At 38.3% G+C, this 19494-nt stretch overlaps 1 protein-coding gene across 1 annotated transcript; it reads right to left on the reverse strand.

The window, feature by feature from the left end:
* Positions 1-326: 326 nt before the first annotated feature.
* Positions 327-11329, reverse strand: RB195_020398 (uncharacterized protein; the record flags this gene model as incomplete). Its single annotated transcript, XM_013441410.2, has 13 exons — positions 327-422; positions 944-1100; positions 1160-1365; positions 1431-1532; positions 1596-1745; positions 2425-2592; positions 6259-6330; positions 6390-6466; positions 6528-6624; positions 7198-7365; positions 7657-7709; positions 8407-8507; positions 11304-11329. 13 exons carry the CDS (start codon positions 11327-11329, stop codon positions 327-329), a joined length of 1473 nt encoding a protein of 490 aa, XP_013296864.2.
* Positions 11330-19494: the final 8165 nt, after the last annotated feature.

Raw genomic sequence — 19494 nt, forward strand, 5'->3', positions numbered from 1 at the left:
TGAGTAATAAAGCATTATTACTCTATAGTAAATTCATAGCCACGAAATTATGCAAGATCCTAGAATGAAATGCAGGATCGACGAAAAGAGAATAGATCTCTCGCGATGAATAAAAACTGATAAACCGTTGGTTCCATGCTGATATGCGTGAAAGGACACATTGAAAGAGCATATCGAAAGGAAAAAAATGCAAAAAAGGACGAGGAAAGCGTAGCACCGGAACAGGCAAAGGAGATGGGCGAGCTGACGAGTTCCAATACAGAGTAAAAAAAACCTCGATGTTAGAAAGCGATGAGGGACGGTTGGTCTGAGCATTCCTAAACGGCTTAGCGGAAGAAGTCGTCGCCAAAGGGATCCGCGTGATTTGCCATTACTGCAGGCGGAGGATGCATTGGCATCGCACCCAGTGCGTTCAGAGATGCCTGGAAATGAAAGTTCGCTAGATCCTTTTGGATAAATAGTCAAAGCATAATAATAGTGTGGATTAGCACAAATATGGCCCGGTCAAAGCGACTTGAAACCTGAAGCACCTGCTTGGCCAGTTACGCTTGAACAGGCGCGGTGGAGCGTAGCACTTGCGACTGAGATGGGACCCTGGCTAGCTCCGCTCATCTCTACAGTTAGATTGGGACCAGTCCCACCTCAAACGCAACTGCTGGAATCATCGCACTGTTTACGCGACTGCACAAAGCTCCAACTCGTATTGACCCTACTATATAAATGAAATTTTCTCTCTTGGAACAGTAATACTATCTGACTCCATATTAAACTATCTACGTTTTTTTTCGAACAAACTACTTATTATACGCAAATGAACCGTAATAATTTTTCTTATGATGTTCCTCTTGAAACACTTCAAATATGAAACTCCAGCAATTGTACTGTAGTGTCTTTCGTCTAGCCTAGAGCAACAGTAAATTATCGTAGTAGTTGAAAGTAAAACCTTAGGTGGATTCAGAATGTGTTCGAACGGATTCTTCTTCGTATCGTTCGCTGGTCGTGCAACAAGAGCATTCATATCCACAAGCTTCGTGAACGCCTCCTCCAATGACGTCACTTTACGCGGCTCCTCCCATTTAGTTTGGTTTTGATTTTGAGAACTGTAAACGAAGAAAATAACCACACATTTAGAACTTGGTCGTAATTTCAGAAACCTCACTTATTATCTCCAAAGCAATTAGTTGTCGTGAACGAGCTCGCATGCTGCATTTGTGGCGCAGCGTTTTCTTTCATCCCCCAATCTGCTGCATATCCAGTCGGTATGGTTTGCGGAACATGTAAAACATTTCGTGTGTCAAATGGATCACGAGTCTGCGGTGACACGTGTTGAGTAGCGACAGCAACAGATGCAAATGGATTAGTTTCCTATAAAAAAGGGATTTGATAGCACAAAAATCAGTTAAAGATGAAGAGTCAAAGAAAGAACTCACTGAAAATCCGTTTGGAACAAAGGCTGGTGTGCTCTGTGTATGTGTTATTTGAGGAGCACCCCATGCGTCAACAAAAGGAGCATGCGCTTGAGCTACGGGAACCTAAGATTATTTGCGACATGATAACTGACCAGTTGTCCAGTAGCAGTTAGAAGTGAAAAATACCTGCATAGTGGACGGTGGAACTTGTAGCGGCATCCCAGGTTGACGGAGCCAGCCAGCATTCTGTGAATGCGGTGGAAACTGCGACGGATACTGAGGTTGAGTAGAGCTAGTAAGCGATGTATTCATACTTGACCCGTTCACCAAAGGACTCTAAAGAGAAGCTCATAGTGAACAAACCGCAGAATTCTGTCGAAATTGCTTAACTTTATTAGTCAGGAAAGTTGCAAAAAGAAAACAAAGGGCCAACAACTGAGACACCGCCTATGACACTGTTACTTCCTAGGCTTCTTAGTATCATCTTTAAGTTCGGGAATTTGGAGAGAAAAATCAAAAAAAAAAAGGTTAACAGAATGTACGTGAACCATGTAGATGGCTCTATAATGGAAGATTTATCGAGAATTGGAATGTGTTAAGGATTAATGATTAGATAAATGATATTGCCTCTTCACAAGCGTAAATGAGAGCCATCCTAGCATAAATTAAACAATGTTCCAAACAAATCTAGTTACGCACTTGTGTGTTAGCCCTAGCTACAATCCTACGTTGCTGATCCTTACTTACTTCTTTAAAATCACCCTTCTAGCTGCATTCTATTAATTGTTGCATATTTCTTGCTTGGAAATAGGAGAAAGTCAAAATCTTTTTGCTCATTAGGACGAGGGCTCAAATTACAAAATTTGGTGATAACGAACGTTGTAAATTTAAGATACCCGAATAGAGCCCCATTATTGCTTCCCCCTACATTTCAAGTGATTTTCGCGGCTAGTGAACACGAACTTCTTCAACACAAGCCAAATTAGGCTTGAGGTGATATGCTGCACGAACTTACATTGCCAACAAAACTGTCCTGGAAAGGATCAGCGAACGGTGTCGAACCGAACGCATCCGTTCCTGTCGGAATCTGTTCCAGTTGTTGCAATCCTTGTTGAATTTGCTGAACTTCTGTTTCCAAGTCTAACAAATCGGCAACAGCTACCCCGGCAGCCGGTTCTGTCTCCTGCAATGAGGCCATGTTACAAAACATGGTGATGATTTGCACTGCAACTGTTCCAAAAACAGTCGTAAAGAAAACGGAAATCCTCTACAATTAAGGTGTTTCAAAAGGTAGTTGTATTTGTCGAAAAGGAAGCAGAAAAAAGAAACCCCTGACACGTGGACCAAAAAAAAAAGATCTCCTTTCCATTTCCGAATACCGAAAAGGATGGTAGACTTGAGAATGCTTTTTTTAAAATTATCTATTCCTACGATATTTGAAAATTCCGTTAAAGGCAACAAAATCCGAGTTTACAGGTGACTACAGTAGTATATATAGTAAAGTAGTAAAGTAAAGTAGTATATATATCCAACCAAATGATCTCATCAGAATGTAGAGTTGGTCGAGAACAAATACGAAACGCGAAAGTTTGACCTCAAATTCCGTGCTAAACAGTAGAGCAGGAAAAACAAGTAAACACGGCCAGCTGTTATGCTTACATAAAACTCTCTGTAAACATTCATGGGTAACGGTGAAGTTCATTTTTTGGTCACAACTACGTGAGGCAAAGGCAATGATCAAAATTTAACCAAATAGCTTGGAAATATTCATTCTGTCTCACTACCTCTGAGAGCACTTTTCTATTTACTCAAGACTACTCAATAGAAGATTGGAAAATGAGGGTTATCTAATCGATAGTGTCGACAAAATTATATGAAAGTGGTAGAATCTAGCAACTCATAGTAGAGAAATCCCAACGGTTGTCAAAATGTTATAACGAAACGCTCCTTTACGACTAAGTCAGTTCTGCATTTAAATAATAAGAAATTTTGGAAAAATTATGCAAAATGAGTGGCTTTTTATGTATTCCATTTCAAACGACCACAAAGTTAACCGCCAATGGGCTCCCTTTTCACACTGTTGGGGAAAGAATTAGCACCAAGTGCGCTAGAATACTAGCTTATCTCGTTTCTTCCCTCACGAAACACACCGTACGGATACGAAAGCTTTCAAATGACAACAATGGAAAGTCGATAACGTGGAAAAACGGCAAAGAAAAACGCTACCTAACCATAAGTGCTGCATCTCTAATATGCCGAGTTTTACAAGCAACTTAAAAGAAAATCAAGTAGGAAGTACTTAAAATTAATTAAAATTAGGAACTTTAAGAAAATTGAAAGTGGCGATGAATGACTTTTTACAATGATTACACTAATTGGATAAAAATAAGAAATTCCACGTTTTTCGCGCATAATTTTACACATTATGAACATGAAGAAAGAATGAACAGATCCGGCTATAGCAAAAATGCTAGATAAGATCTTTAGTTTCACCCATAGATGCAAAATTCCTTTGACTTTCACTAAAGAAACGGTGAGGTACATTTTAGAGACGAAAATTTCTACCGGTTCCCGCTCCTTGTTTCTATCACTTATCAGAAGAGATCATATTTCAACGAATTTGAACCTGTACTGCATGCATTCCTCCTTCACAGTGTTCTAGAATCCTATTTCTTTTCAAATTCTGTCACAACATACACCATCTCTTGCAATTAATTCCAACCGTTCGCTCCAATCTCGTTTTATATCGATTCTTGAACAACTGTTCGAAACTAGGGTAATCTAATTGAATCAAAGAAAGGAATCATATCGTTCTCCTTTTTCAGCAACAAGGACGCATCCAATCAGAATCAGATAATCCGGAGTAAGTCAGAATACTAAAGAAGAATTTTAGCTTTCCCATATACAACTTTGTATTTCTACAAAATCATTCCAACATATAATTTTCCGGCTAATCAAGAAACGCTTCCTTCTATGGTTCCTACAAATGTTAGTTATGCCATATGAAATCCAAATGATCGGAAGTTTTGAAAAAGATTAAGTGAAAAGAGTAGTAGTTCCTTCAGTTGTTTAACATTAAAAACAAAGTCTTCATTTTCTAAGTTTCTTCTTTTCTAAGGTTCTTTCTAATTTTCTAAATTTTCTTTTTTTTCACATACCATGTCATCACGGAGATAACCAATATCGAGTGATCACAAAGTTAACTAATAATAGACTGCCTTTTCATAACACGATCTTCCCATTCTCGGAAAAGACGTCCCTCTTCCTCTCATTCATAATGTTGGAAAAAGCATTAGCGTCAGGTGCGCTGGAATACGACTTTATCTCGTTTCTGCCCTGACGAAACACACCGTACGAAAACCGGTTCGTCATTTTCAAACACGATCGCAAACGAAAGAAGTTCAGCAATTCCTGACTATTGGTAAGACGAAAGTTGAGGTAGGAAAACATCCTAGCTGCCTATCCAGTTCGTGAATGACCGATTTTTCTTTGCAATTGCGTCATGTGTTCACATTATCGCCATATTTTCTTTTCCGGTCTGTAGTAGCTTAAGTACGATATTGGTGCGAAATGAATGCAAATAGCACAATGTGGAAGGCCTCAAATTAAGTTAAAAAGGAAATAAATGAAAGAAAAGAAATAAATAAAAGCAATAAATATAAGAAGAGAAATATATAAAAGGAAAGTTGGAAAACATGCAGCCGATTCAATCAAATAGGTGTTCCTTTTGCTAAAAAAAAATCCACACTGTTCTGAAAAAGGTGCGGTCTTATTTAATGAATAAGAATAGAGAATCTCTTTCAAATATATAAATCTTTCATTCTGAACATGTCATACCTAACAGGCGCTTCAGACATCCTACGGCAGACCACTAATCGTTCTACAGCTGACAGTAGGCTACAGGATTTTGTAAAACATTCGTGAGAAAAATGACTCAACAGAGGTCCAACTCCTTTCATATGATTTAATCTACCTACACAATGAAAATGGAGCAAAGCTCAATCGCTCGCCGACTACCCGAACCAACTTTCCCTTGCAGAGTCTGGTGAAAAGAGCCAGTTGCTCTCAAAAAAGTGAAGAAGAAAGCTAAAATTGAATGGGCCAGTTTTGGAAACGACAAAAAAAAAACTGCAGAAATATTTGCTACCTAATCTGCATATGTGTTGGACTTTGTGAGGACTACAAGCAAAATAATATATCCAGATATATAGTCATCTGATTTTAGCACACATTAAAAAAATTCTCAACTACTTTTGCATCATTCTGGTCGAACCATTACTGCATTCGAAAGGTCGCATAAAAAAGGTGCAAAATATTCAAAAGAGTAGTTAAACGTTTTCTAAGCGAGCACTAGCTGTTTGTGAAACAAATAAGCAAAGTAGAACCAAACCTTTTTGCGAAGCGTACGAATCCAAAAAATGAACTGAAGGAAACAGAAAAAAAAGAGATTTCTTTCTTTGCTATTACTTTTGTTATTTGTTTACATATAGAAGGATCAGGAAGAAATAAAACATGGTAGCAGTTGCGTAAGCGGATGCGCTCCAAGCAGATGGTCACACATCGATTCCAACCGCTGTCTCCACTGCGCCACTTCGAGCGCAGCTCCATCGATGTAGTTTGGGATCATGACCATTTTTTTTTAAATGGAAGCACCTGTATCCTCTTAGCTATGCTGACATTGCCCCGTCAAGATAGCAACCACGTAAGATGATATTATCACGTTTCTTTAATAAAATCTTAAAGACAAACACTGGATTTAAGAAATCAGGAACAGAAGTTATTTACCTGCATGGGAAAGAAACGATAGGAGAAACATCGGGGAAGGTAGCAGAACAATGGAAGAACTAACCTTGCCAGTTTTTCGTTCTTCCTGCTGTTGTTTAACTTGTTCTATATGTTTTTTCTTCATTTCGAATACCACCTACAATAGAAAGAATTATACCTTTGAAATCAATATTTAATGACTATATATCCCTTCACCTGGAACATATCTCGAATAGCAAGAACAGCTTGGTCAGCAGTCTGAGCAGTTTTGATTCCATAGAATTTATATTTATCTGAACAAACCTATTCGAAACTCGTTCATAAATGGAGAAAACTCCTTCCGCGAATACTCACTGTCTGGTTGCCCGAAAACTATTCCAAAAGCTCTAGCATCAGTAGTATCACGAGCTATAAACGACACTCTCGAAACTGGGAAGTTATGTAAGATAGCCTAAAAAAATGATAGATTCGTTTTTAGAATTAGAAAACTCTGCAACAAATCATTTGAGCTTTTCGACCATTTCAAAAGAAGTAACATGTCTACTTCATGAATATTTTACTTCCATACAAAACTAAGGACCTCTCAACTCGTTTTTTAGTATTGTACTTGCGAAAATTCAGTTCTTCATCACGAAAAGAGAAATGAAAGGACAACTGATAAACTTCTGCAAAACTTAATTTGGTTCAAAAATCGAATACCGTGTCGAAGTCAAGTACCCATTTTTGAGAAGCATGACCAATAATTATCAGATTTCTCAACGAAAAAAAAATCCATAAAGGGAAAAAGTGAACAGATGCAATTCCCCCACTTTATCCTCTCATGAAACACAAAATACAGCTGTCAAAATAGTCGTTATTCTCCTAACCTAATGGTATTTGGATTTGAGCGTTGATTTTATTTGCATTGTGATGCAGTTGAAAAGTGCAAGTAAACGTAATTTGAAGACGGAACGTAAAGGCAAATATGTATCAATAACACTTGGAATGTAATATATAATGGGATAGACGACCTCTTCAAACTCACATTACTCTTTTCATCGACAATTTTGATTCCATCGATATTTATCTGAAGAATGATGCGAGTTTTGTGTGCACCTGCAGCTTTTACAGCTGCTTTTACTGCTCTCATAGCATCTGCACACATTGCATCTCCTCGAGCGCTCTCCACATCACGTTCGCCGATCAATTTCCCCTAAAAGCCATAAGTAACTATTCTAGGAACGTTCTGCGTTGATAACGCAGTTCAGACTAAACATCATGTTTCGCAATACATGAAAAAATAACGGAAAGATTGATTCTAAGCGAGTTCCAGTTGGAAGTCGAACGATATGGTCTCAATTGTGTTATCGAATCTTACTGAACTTTCTTCCCACAATAATACCTGCACACTAAAGAAGAATTTAATTCGAATAAAGCGAAATTTTCCATCTCTGTATAGGTTTGGCACTTAAGATGGTTATATGAGTCGAAACGTAACAGTTACCTTGTAAGTGACACCATTTCCTTGAAACCGAAACGGATCCGACGTAGCCGCTGCTGAAAACAGACCCATACATAGAATGTAAAAAGTCCGAATGATCCCAACTAGTGCCATGACTTCCTTGTTTGTTTGTTTGTTGTATAATAAACGTGTGAACATGTATAAGCCGATAAAATACGAAGGATTATTGAAATGAAAACAAATAGCCGCATTTAAGCTCATATTTATGATACCAATATTTTCCGATACGAAAAAAAAACCGAGCGTTGACACGATCACTTTTTGAACGACGACTGTTTGGGCAAAAGAAAAACGAATATTTCCTGAGAAACAGACACATTTATCTTAAATTCGAGAAAAAGAAAGCAAAGAATTTGAAGTGAAAATAGGTTCGGGATGGTTTTGCCACAGACTGCAAAGATTCAGAGAATATCAATGAACTACACACTCTATCAAAATATCTACAAATTCAACCCCCACAAGAAAGGGTCAGTTTCACAAATTCAAAAACGCATATATTATATATACACTATATTAGTATATCAATAACAAAATTTCAAAAATCTTTGGAAATTATTTACCATCCGAGACATGAAGGCAAAAAGAGATTCAAAGGAGACTTCCAGGAGGCTACAATAAAAATACAATCTCCAATCGATAAATCAATCAATAAATCGATGAATGGGCGGATTGTCCTCGTGACGTCAACGAAGCTCATACGAAAAATGACAATATCGGAAAAAAATGACTCACGTTTCTTATTCCTCTTCAAAACAGCGAGACGACTTTTAGGAGATGGTGGATTCTTCGGCTGATCGTCAGCGGTGGGCTCATTCTCGAGTTTCTGCACCATTCTGTAAACAGATACTGTAAACAGATACTATAAACAGATATTTGTGATCAATCAATAGAAAACGTACGAAAAGGACATAAACTGTAACAAAACAAATTGAATAAGCGATACGACAGGTGATGACGAACAGGTGCTACGGTGAAAACAGTCCACCGATCACCGGGCACAGATGATAGCCGGCAAGCAAATCCGGTTCTGTGGACGCCGGGCGCGGTGCGGTTGCGCTGCGGCCGCCTCTGCTCCCGAGCACACAATCTCTCGTGATCCGATGATGGAAGGCGATTGTTCAATTTTTACAGTAACTTTACGCAGAAATAGATCAGTCGAGGCTATAAGTTCGTTTAAAAACCTTTGAATTGTGGCCTTTTTCATTGTATAGAAGAATTTTTACTCAGAAATAGCGTTTACTGGACTTATATGATTGGTTTTGAGGAGTAATCAATACTGATATTAGGCTTTTCCATAGGTTTGTTTGTATTTTATTTATTAGACAGCTTTAACAACAACTTCTGAGATAAATAAAATGGGAAATACTCGAGGGAAGAAGGGAACCATTTCCTCGTCATTTTTCTGTTGTTTTATTGTTGATATGTCTTCCATTAATGTCGATCTCCAATGTATTTATTGGGTCCTATAAGTTTTTATTCCGAATTTTCTGATGTTTCCATTCCTTATTCAACAACAGCAACAAATTGCAATCAACAATAAAAGTCAACAAAATAGTCAATATCTCCTTCTATTGATCTGATAAATTATTGATTCTTTTGCCCTGCGATTCAGATTGCTGTGAATTAGAAGTTGATGACCGTGTAAAGACAAAAACTTATAGGATAACCTGATACAACAGTGATCGGTGATCCATAGCGTGGATTAATATTGATTGATTGATGACCTCCAATATTGATGAACACCACGAATTATTCTCGAACCGGTAAGAAATTAAAATTAGGCTGCACACAAAATTTACTGTATTACGTGAACGTGATTGTTGTAGGGGAAAGCAGCAGGCGAAAAAGGGATTTTTTTTTGCCTATGAGGATTCTGAGGAAGATCCGACTCCTCTCTATTGCACCTATGATGATTATTAGATGAACAAAGGCTTTAAACAGCCAATAATTAGCTCATGGCTCTTTTATCTGCAAATACAGGGTAAATTAAACACAAGGAAGCTGATTAGGAAAATCTGGACTTTTTCTTTTTTCATATTACAAAATTAGATACAGAATATTTGTGTAATAAGTCATTTCACTAAATTAAAAAAAAACTTTTAGAAGATAATTTATTCGTGGATTCAGAATGAAAGTTTAGAGGTCCCTTTAAGCTCAAATCTCAAATCCCTCTAAGAAGCCCGATAAAATCTGTAACTTCAGATTTCGTGCCCGAACGGAGGATTGAGATTTAGTACCGGCTCGGTTTTTTTTCCAGAACTTATCGATATTTATATAAAAATGGACGTTAAAGAAAGTTCTAGAAATTTCAATCAAATTTCACAGAGTATCCAGGCATGACTTGAAAAAAAAAACTAGAATGACATTCACCATGAAAACCCGCCCGACTGGCACGACCGCCTACGACTTTAAGATGGGAAGCAGAATAAAAAAAAGTGGGTAAACAAATAATTTTGACCGTGATCAATTGATTGATCGATGATTAATTGATTGTTATGGATAGTAGAAGCCTCAACTATTGCCAACAATAAGTAAGACTATAAGAAAACGACGAAAGCGCGTCGTTACAAAACGAAAACATACACCCATACTGATATGCTACGCGTGACTCACCGGTGTATCACGCGTTTTTGCGGCCATGAATGAAGCCGTGTGATCAATCGAAGCGGGTCATGCATTAAAAACACGATTTTTTCTTTGTCATGCACACCAAAATATAAAGGAGGAGTTTGATGAAATATTCATGGCATCAAAAATCTCGAACATTTTCCAGGCCTTTGATAAATACGATGTCGTCGAAACATCAGTGCTTAAATGAAGTTTTACGAGAAAAATCTCGGTTCCGCAAAATAAGAAAAACATAAATCCAGGTCCATCTCGGCGAGTTTTCCAAAAATACAAAAACATAAATCCAGGTCCATCTCGGCGAGTTTTCCAGAAGAAGAACAGAGAACGTGGAGATACACGATCTTTTATAGGGACTATGGAGAACTTTTACCCTTTGACAGTTTTAGGCGGGTAGTCACGAGTCATGGTGACTGTAATCCGAAAAAATACCTACAAAAGGCCCGCTGCTTTCAGTTTTATTGTTCATTTCAGTTGGAAAAAAATTACTTGTCCATCCACACTTTATTTCGTTCTCGAATTTGCTCCCTAATTCTTGTAAGTATTTCTCAGTTGAAAGTATTTAAAGTTTTTTTTAAATTTTTTTTTGTTTAGTTAGTTGAAGTTTTTCAGTTTATAATAAAAAATTCATACATCATATACTATCGTCATCCACATGTGCTGCTGCTTACATGTACACTTTAAAAATATTTATGTATTTACGTGTAGTTACATTTAAAATACGCTTGTCACCTTGCGACCTAAAGCGTCAAGGTGACAACTTTAAACTGTAAGCTTGAAGCGTCGACCAGGGGGCAAAGCTGTAACCAGCCAGCTTCTAGTTGTCATTAAACTTTAAACGATACAATTGGTCATATTACAGAAAGAATTGCAGCTGTACTGTATTACAATGCTGCTTTCCTGCTGTTGGTGGTAAAAGTGGAACTTGATTTCTATGTGATGATGATTTAGTGACATGCAACAAATCATACATACACATACACACACACAGTAACAGGACCCACCGATGCAGTAATCTCTTCAGCGACATGAATAGAACAATTTCTAGCTTAAAACGTCCGCAATCGAATTTTGTTGTTAGCAGTAAAACAGGAGCAGATGTGGTGTGAGGATCACGTCGGTAGGATGGAATGTGCCGGACATCGATTATCGATACATGCGGGAGGGTTAGTCAAAAATGGTACGGTTAGGTCAAAACCGGACCGGAAACTCGGTGCAGTTGCGTGGGCGGCTGCGCTCGAAGCGGTACGCTGCAGCGTACATAGCGGTTCGAATCGAGATGGGACCCTCATCGATACCACTCATCGACACTAAGTGCGTAACTGCATCGAGCTCCCGATCATTTTTACGCAATGACGTGACGAGAAATATTAAAGATATTGCACCATATTTTCGGGATTTTTTTTTAATGAACTATTTCCGGAGATGTATAGTCGCGTCAAAACGACAGGAATCAGAGAGTGTAGTTGTGGTGCACTTGCGTACCCGCTCGAAACGACGCAGTGGAGGAACAGCAGTTGGAACCGAGATGGGACCGTCGTAAACTGCAGCGATGAATGGTGTCAGCAAGTGTTCCAGTACGCAGCCTAGCCGCAACGCTCCACCGAAGCGCCTCGAGAGAAGCCGCGTACGCAATTGCGTACGTGCTTCATGTCATTTTGACCCTACTATGATACTATGCTTGGAAAGTTATGTACAAAAGATGAAAAGGAAAGTAAAAATAATGTTTCACTTTCATTCTCATTAAAAAAAAACGTTAACGTTGTTATGAAGACTATAGTAGTAGAGTAGAATTAGTAGACAAGTACAAAATTGATAGTAAACATATATATTTAAACAAATTCCCGAAAGAAAACGTAAGAAACGCAACGCAGAGCACAGTGAACTCAGACTGCTTGGCTTCGCTTCTGCCTCATCACCTAAGTCCACTTTTGTTTTGGCGATCTTGCAATTGGTTCCGATGCTACCGTAACGGAAATGAATGAAATAAAAGTGTTCTGTTATGTGAAAGGAATCCTTTACATTACATTGAGGATTTTCAGCGATATTAAGCAATACGTAAAGGGAGTCTGCACTATAACGAAGTCCATCCATCCTGTCCTCCTTCTCCTACTCTTCTTTTACTTCCACATCCTCCTCTCTCGTCGTCTCCCTTCATCACCTAACAGAAGCAGTTCGCCCATGAATGGAATATCCGCTCCAAAAATTAGAAAAACGAAAATTTTCCTAACTCTAGCTCAATTTCCGCTCCGAAAGCAATTTTCGGGAAAAAAATCTGCAAAGTTGTTTGTAGCAAATGCTGCACTTATTTCCCCAACCTTTTTTTGACTGGATAGAGGAAAGAAAGCACAACTGGTTATAAGTAACTTAGTTAATAAGTGATGGATCGCTTTTTTCCAATGATTATCCTGATCAGCTGAAGGAATCAATGAAACTAAGTGAATGAATGAATGAATGAATGAATGGAGAAATGTTGAGGATCATAGAATTTGACGAAACACCTTACTGCTTCGATACTTAAGGAAATTTATCTGAGAAGGTCACCTGGGAGTGGTCGAGCCGAGCCAAAACAGATCTACCCAGCTTTTTTTAAACGTAGTTCTTGCAGAAAAAGAGAATTTCTATTTCGAGAAAATTTGCGAGGATCGTATCTGAAAAGAACAGTTTTCGATCCGTTCGGAACATAAGGTGGAAATGAATATTAGGGGCATGTGAGCGCCGGAGCGGCAGAGCCGATCATTACAGTACGAGTCACAATAGCAATTTGCATTAGTTGACACTAAGCATAATTGAATTACCGTAATTAATGTGATGTTAATTAATTGATATTGGTTGCCCGCCAATGCGTTGGGCGAAGGGCCCAGCCTGAAAATACATCACAGAAACGACAACACAGGCCGTTTTGTTTAATTCCAAACTTCAAAACAAATAAATGAGCGGAAAGTTCTGCTGCTGTAAAATAAATCGGTGTTCAAAATAGCAGTGATGGATAAGTGTTCAAATTCGAAAATAAAATAATGTCGTAAAGAAGTTCTGGCAGAAAATATCGCTGTTTCCATGAAAATGCAACAAACAACATCGTCACGATCATTGATCATAGTCCAGTGTAAGAAGAAAAAAAAATTCACCAAAGTAAATTTCAAAAATTTCCATCCGTGAAAGGACATCAAAAAATGCGTTCTATCTTTAGAAATAAAAAATTGTTTAGTTTTAAGAGTTGAATAAACCTATGCTCTCCCTATTGACTGGTTGGAATTTTTGAGAATTCTTTGAATAATTTTCACTTGAATAAATCATGCGAACACTGTTTTCTACGTAGCGATCGATTAATTCTCTCTTCTGAGTTTTTAGTCCTAAAAATGAATTTATGTGGATTAATGAGGCGTTAAAAGACTGCTGTGTATTACACTGTAGAAAAAAAGAAAAAAACGAAAAAGAAATCCGAAAATTAAGAAAGAATCAATGTTTAAGCAGTCTTTCAGTTTATTTTTATTTTTATTTCTTGGATCAACAGTCAAAAGTTCATTTTTTATAGTGTAGCAGAGATAAGAAAAGGAAAAAAGAAAATAAAGAAATATTCGGACCGGTTTTCCGATGGCAAATAAGAAATTTTAGCGCCCCGAAAAGGTTTTTTCTCCTTCAAGTGTTTGCTTTCGTCTACTGAACAAATTCTATCTCAAGCGAATAATTTGAAATAGGTCACTGTATATGAAAAGGTAATAACATATGAATTTCTGAGAAAATTTTATACTCGAATAATTGAAAGAGAAGCCAGATGCTAATATTTTACCGAAAAACTGCATTTAATCACTACTTTTTTTCAAGGAAAATTTCTATAAATTTTATCCTTCGCGAGTTAATTTCGATCCTTTCTTTTGACTTTTGTATTCCCATGATTGCCCCAGTTTAATTTCCATAACTTCAAGTGAATGTGTCTTGTGAGGTTCTATGTCGTGCTGATACTAATTCCAGCTGTCCCGCAAAATGTTCCAGAAACGTCAGAAACCCGTTTTTTTCGTGTCCGTTGCGGCTTCTACGAGTTTTCGGGCAGAAAGGCACGTTGCAGGTTTCGTTTCGCTCTATGAACATCGCTATTGATTTTTAATGCTAGGAAATATTAATGAATATCATAGCAATTGGAATCCATAAAAAACGGGAAACACACGAAAATCTCTCTTTTTCAGGGTCATAGTTTAATTTCCCATCAGAAAAACTGGTTTTTTAGGTTTTTTTCTTCTTCTGCACGATGAACTTCCACTTCCACGGTTTTTTTTTGTCCAGAGCCAGCTTTTATGTGGAAAGCGACGACCAAAACAACAACCATTTGTTTATAGCTGTATCCTACATAGATTTTAATTCTAGAATTTGTTGCTGTTCGTTAGCAGAACTATCGAAATACCCTCCCCGTCGTACGTGCTATCTGGATTTTCAGGATTTCCGCAAAGTATTGGCTAGAAAATCGAATTGTATATCCAGCTGAAGTTCCGCTCTCCAGCTTCTGCTAATCTTTCATCTGGATGTTAATTTGGACGTATGTAAGTCGTGGACATTGTCGCAATTCATTTCTGTGTAGGAATATGGAGCAAATTCTCCTAATTTCTAGCAAATTATCCGGAGATTTTGATCGCGCATAATTCTTGGAACGGTACCGGAAGTAAGTGAGTAGCGTCAGGTGGAAGTTTATCGGCTTCGAGGTCACGAAATATCGACGAACAACAAAAAAAAAACGTTAAAATTGGACATATTCAGAAAAAAAGGCAGCTCTGAAGCTCTTGGAAAAGAAATATCGGAGAAAATTCAAAGAACTAGAGAAATTACAGGATGGTTCAAGGATAATACACTGAAAAGTTGTCAAAAGTGCCTCCTTCTCGGGTTTAAAGGACTAAAATAGCAACGAGTGTGTAAAGTGAAGTAAAAGAATACAAACACAGTCGTTTTCGCCACGTTGCTAACCGGCGAAGAAGCGAAAAGCGAGAAAACGTGCGACAGGGGGTGATTATCGTTGGTTGGCTGGCGCCGACGACACCGACAACGACGACGGGGGACTCGGCCGGGCCGGGGGTGTTCAGACCAGTTCAGGCTGGCTGGCTGGCTGGCGGGTATGCAGCAGCTGCTGCTCGGATTTGATCTTAACATCTTTCTGAACGATTCGACGGTGACGGCGACGATGTGGAAGAAATAGAAATGAAGAAGAAAAGCAGATGGTGACGGAGATTAACCGGAAAGATAAGCATGAAAGAAAATTGTCCATACTATTATAATAATGAATAATACGTTTAGTCATCAGCGAAACGTCGTTAAAGGCATCACCCCACGAATCCGAGGTGGTGCAGATTTCAGGTGGAGTGTTCGTATACGGGATGGGAGACTATGGAGAGGGGTGGTTCCGTCCATTTCTTCCTAATTGCCGTAAAAAACGGCCCGGAAGATGTGGCGCCGCACAGGGCTGGCGCGCTCCAGTCGAACTCCTCGTAGAAAATGGTGCGCCGGAACGCTCGAAGCCGCATCTTCCGGGTCGTTTTCTACAACAATTAGGAAGAAATGGGCGGAATCACCCTCCTCTCCATAATCTGCAACCCCGTATATTAATACTCCACCAGAAATCCGTACCACTCCAGATTCGTGGCCTTTAACAGATTCAGCAACGAGTACGAACGGTCGTTTTGCAATTTCGATCTACTCGCTAAGGCGACCGCAGCCACATTGATTAGAGCGCGTTTTCGCCTAGGATCGGATATCTTTGGATTTCCTCCCCTGTGACCAAAGAGGGAACCATTAATGAAGTGAGTTAAAATCCTCACTAACCACAATAACTTACATTTTTTCCATCTTTTTTGTTAAAGAAAAATTGCTTGAGGGACTAGAAACACCCACCATAGGTGGAAAACTACTCTCATTAGAAGGACTATTTCCTAGGCCTACGGATGAAGAATGGTGAAGAAATATAAATATATGTATAATATAATTATAAATAGGAATGATGGATGAATGATGAAAAATAAACGAAGGACGACTAAAGGTTAATTCTTCAGGTGGTTTATCATCGAAGCAATCGGACAGTTAACCCAAAAAAAGTGTATTTGTCCTTGTGAGCGAATTTACCAAAGTGTTGAATAGAAAAGTGCATGTGAATGGTGTACACTACAAAACAAATGCGATTAAGTTAAACGGAGGTCGTTTTGTTCATAATTTTTTGATAATTGAATTTCTATAATAATAATTAAAATAACCTAATTTCTAATAATTTTCTAAATGTCAATTTAAGTAGAGTGTATGTAATCGGAGCGAATTTTCGCCAAGAATGTAATTAAATATTTTTCTTTGAAAGCAAAAAAATTAACTAAGCGTTTACTTAGACATACGTACCTCACCACTACCGATTTTTAAATCCCCAGAAAACTTAGAATTTCTGCTAGAAATTAGAAATGCTAAAATCTCCTAAGATCGAATTACGACTATAGAGTGCATTATTAAATAATATTGAGTGCTTTGCACTTATGTTGAATTAGGCCTTTATAAAAAAAGAGGTAAGTAGAGAGGTTCAGCAAAAAAAAAAAAAAGGAAAAAATTGCTGAGGAATGGTGGCCGTTATAGAATAGGTTCGATAAAATGTCTAATTTTTGCCAGAGAAAGCGTTATATCCTTAATTGTGTCCCCGTTTCTTTAACTGTTTCTGATTAATGAAAAAAAAAAACAGAAGTTTATTAATAAAAGGTAATAATTACGAATAAAAAAATCAAAATTCTTAAATTTATCAAGAAAATTGAAAGCTGAAATAGAAGAAACTATCTGCTGCTGTATGGAAAAACTAGAGAAGAGGATCTATTCAGCACTTTCAGCACAGAGATTTCAGAGTGAAAGTTTCTTCCTATTAATTTCTATTTTTTCAACACATATTTTTTCAATTTCTGGTTGCTTGTCTACAGTATTTTTCTGGTGTTGAGCCTGATTCGTATGTACGTGGATATGTACACATTCATTCAAAATCACTGATTCCAGGAATATTTCGCTGTTTAGTGTCTTTTATCCTTAGTACGTGAGTCCAGTTAGAAATATCGAACCCCTCTTCCACACTTTACCACACAGGTTTTCTCTCTTTCCCATTTCTTTTCCTTTTTGAAGAATATGAACATGATTTTGGAGACAGACATTGTTTACAGTTATCACAGTCGCAAACCGAAGAAAACGTAAATGGCGTAAGAAATAATTAATGGTCGAAAAAACCCAGATAAATTCCCTTGTTTATCGGAATTCCTGGTGATACTGTAAGCCCAAAACAAGAGAAAAACCTTTCAAAGAAAAATCATGGTCTAAAATTAACTTCAGGTTTACTGATCTCACTAAGCGGTGCATCACAATGGTTTTTCTGCAATAAAACATTGACTCGATGAATTACCAATTACCAATACCAATTTTCAATTTGAGCCAACACTTCAAAAATCTTTCTTGACAAAGCAACTATGTATTCAAGAATAAAATAAAATGTCAGGGGTAAAAAAAGAAAGAAAAACGCCATAGGATTAAGGGAGATCCCAGTTAAAGACATCACCCCATGAATCTGGAGTGGTACGGATTACCGGTGGAGTATTCCTATACGGGATCGTAAATTATTGAGAGAAGGGTGATACCGTCCATTTCTTCTTAATTGCCGTAGAAAACGGTTCGGAAGATACGGCTTCGAGCGTTCCGGCGCGCTATTTCCTACAACGGGTTCGATTGGAGCGCGCCAGCCTTGAGCACGCGCGCATCTTCCAGGCCATTTTTTACGGCAATTAGGAAGAAATGGACGGGATTACACCTCTCTCCATAATCTACGATCCCATATACGAATACTCCACCTGAAATCCGTACCACCTCAGATTCGTGTGGTGATGCCTTTAAATCTCTGGTGACAATAATGAGATGGCTTTTTTCGTAGCTGAAGTTGTAAAATTCGCAGTCATTGCAACATCACGTGAACTGTCACAAAAATTCACAACAAGCAAGCATAACAGCGCTGAAAGATTGAGAACGTATTGCAATTGATGTCAGTTAGGGTTGACTGGCGCATATTCCGTGTCAGATTTCATGCAGGTGAGTGTGAGGGTCTTATACTTCTTGATGGATAGTCCACACCGAGCATCTGGTCGTGTGCGGCGGTTTATTTTGCTAGCAGACAGACTAGTTCTTATAGACAGACGAACTGACGAAGAATTACATAAAAATGAAAATACAATAAACAATATTATGTGTAATAAATATAATGCAATGTTATAATATAGTATAATATAATAACATTTTGTAACATAATACAATAATAATTTATGATAGATAAATATAATATAATAAGTAATACAATATAGTACGATATGTGATATTCAATACTGGAGACCCTCATCCTTCAATAAACATCTAAATCATCCCTATTGTCCCTCACTATGGGACCCTGGGCCCGGAACTAAGGATTCGACGAGGAACGCGAAGTTTTCTCTTTCCAGCTTCCATGACTCTATACCAATTGACTATTGGCAAAGAGCACAGATTAAAATATGCGATAAGATTTGCTGAGGATTAAAAAAAAATGAAATAGGAGGAAAATAGTGAGGAATACTCAAAAATGAAGAGCGGCCCATCATCATGAGGAATGAGAGTATTATCCGTCCGTCCCACGCAAAGAGGTCAACGTAACATCTCACGTAAATCACGACGACAGTAGAACTGGTAGCGGACTCACACACACACATACACACGCACATCACCGCGATTCTAAGAAGCGTCACAGACAGCACATAGCAAGCAGCGAAACTGCCCGACGACGACGACACCACTGGAAACGCTCCTCCCCGTTTTCGTTTGTGCATACGGTGATTGTAGCATTGCGTTCAATCAGCCAGCCAGACAGAGCCGGCCAGGATAACCGGCACCTTTCCTGTGACTTTGGGAAGGTGAGCTCAAGATAGCCTCACAGGTAGGTGTCGATCTCTTGGTACCCGGCGAAGAACATGAGAGAACAACCAGGTTGAAGCACTCTATTCTCGCCCAGCCCAGATAAAACCGGCTTAAAGTTGACAATTGAAAATCCTCCGCCGTAAAAAAAACGAACGAACTGGACGAGGATTTTCGAAGAATTTGAGGAATACCAAGCTGTTACGAATCGATCGAATCGGTCCGTTCTCATAAAACACGAAGTACACGTCGGTCGCAGCAGATGACGCA

Source organism: Necator americanus, chromosome II (assembly GCF_031761385.1).
Source record: "Necator americanus strain Aroian chromosome II, whole genome shotgun sequence".
NCBI classification, from domain to species: domain Eukaryota; kingdom Metazoa; phylum Nematoda; class Chromadorea; order Rhabditida; family Ancylostomatidae; genus Necator; species Necator americanus.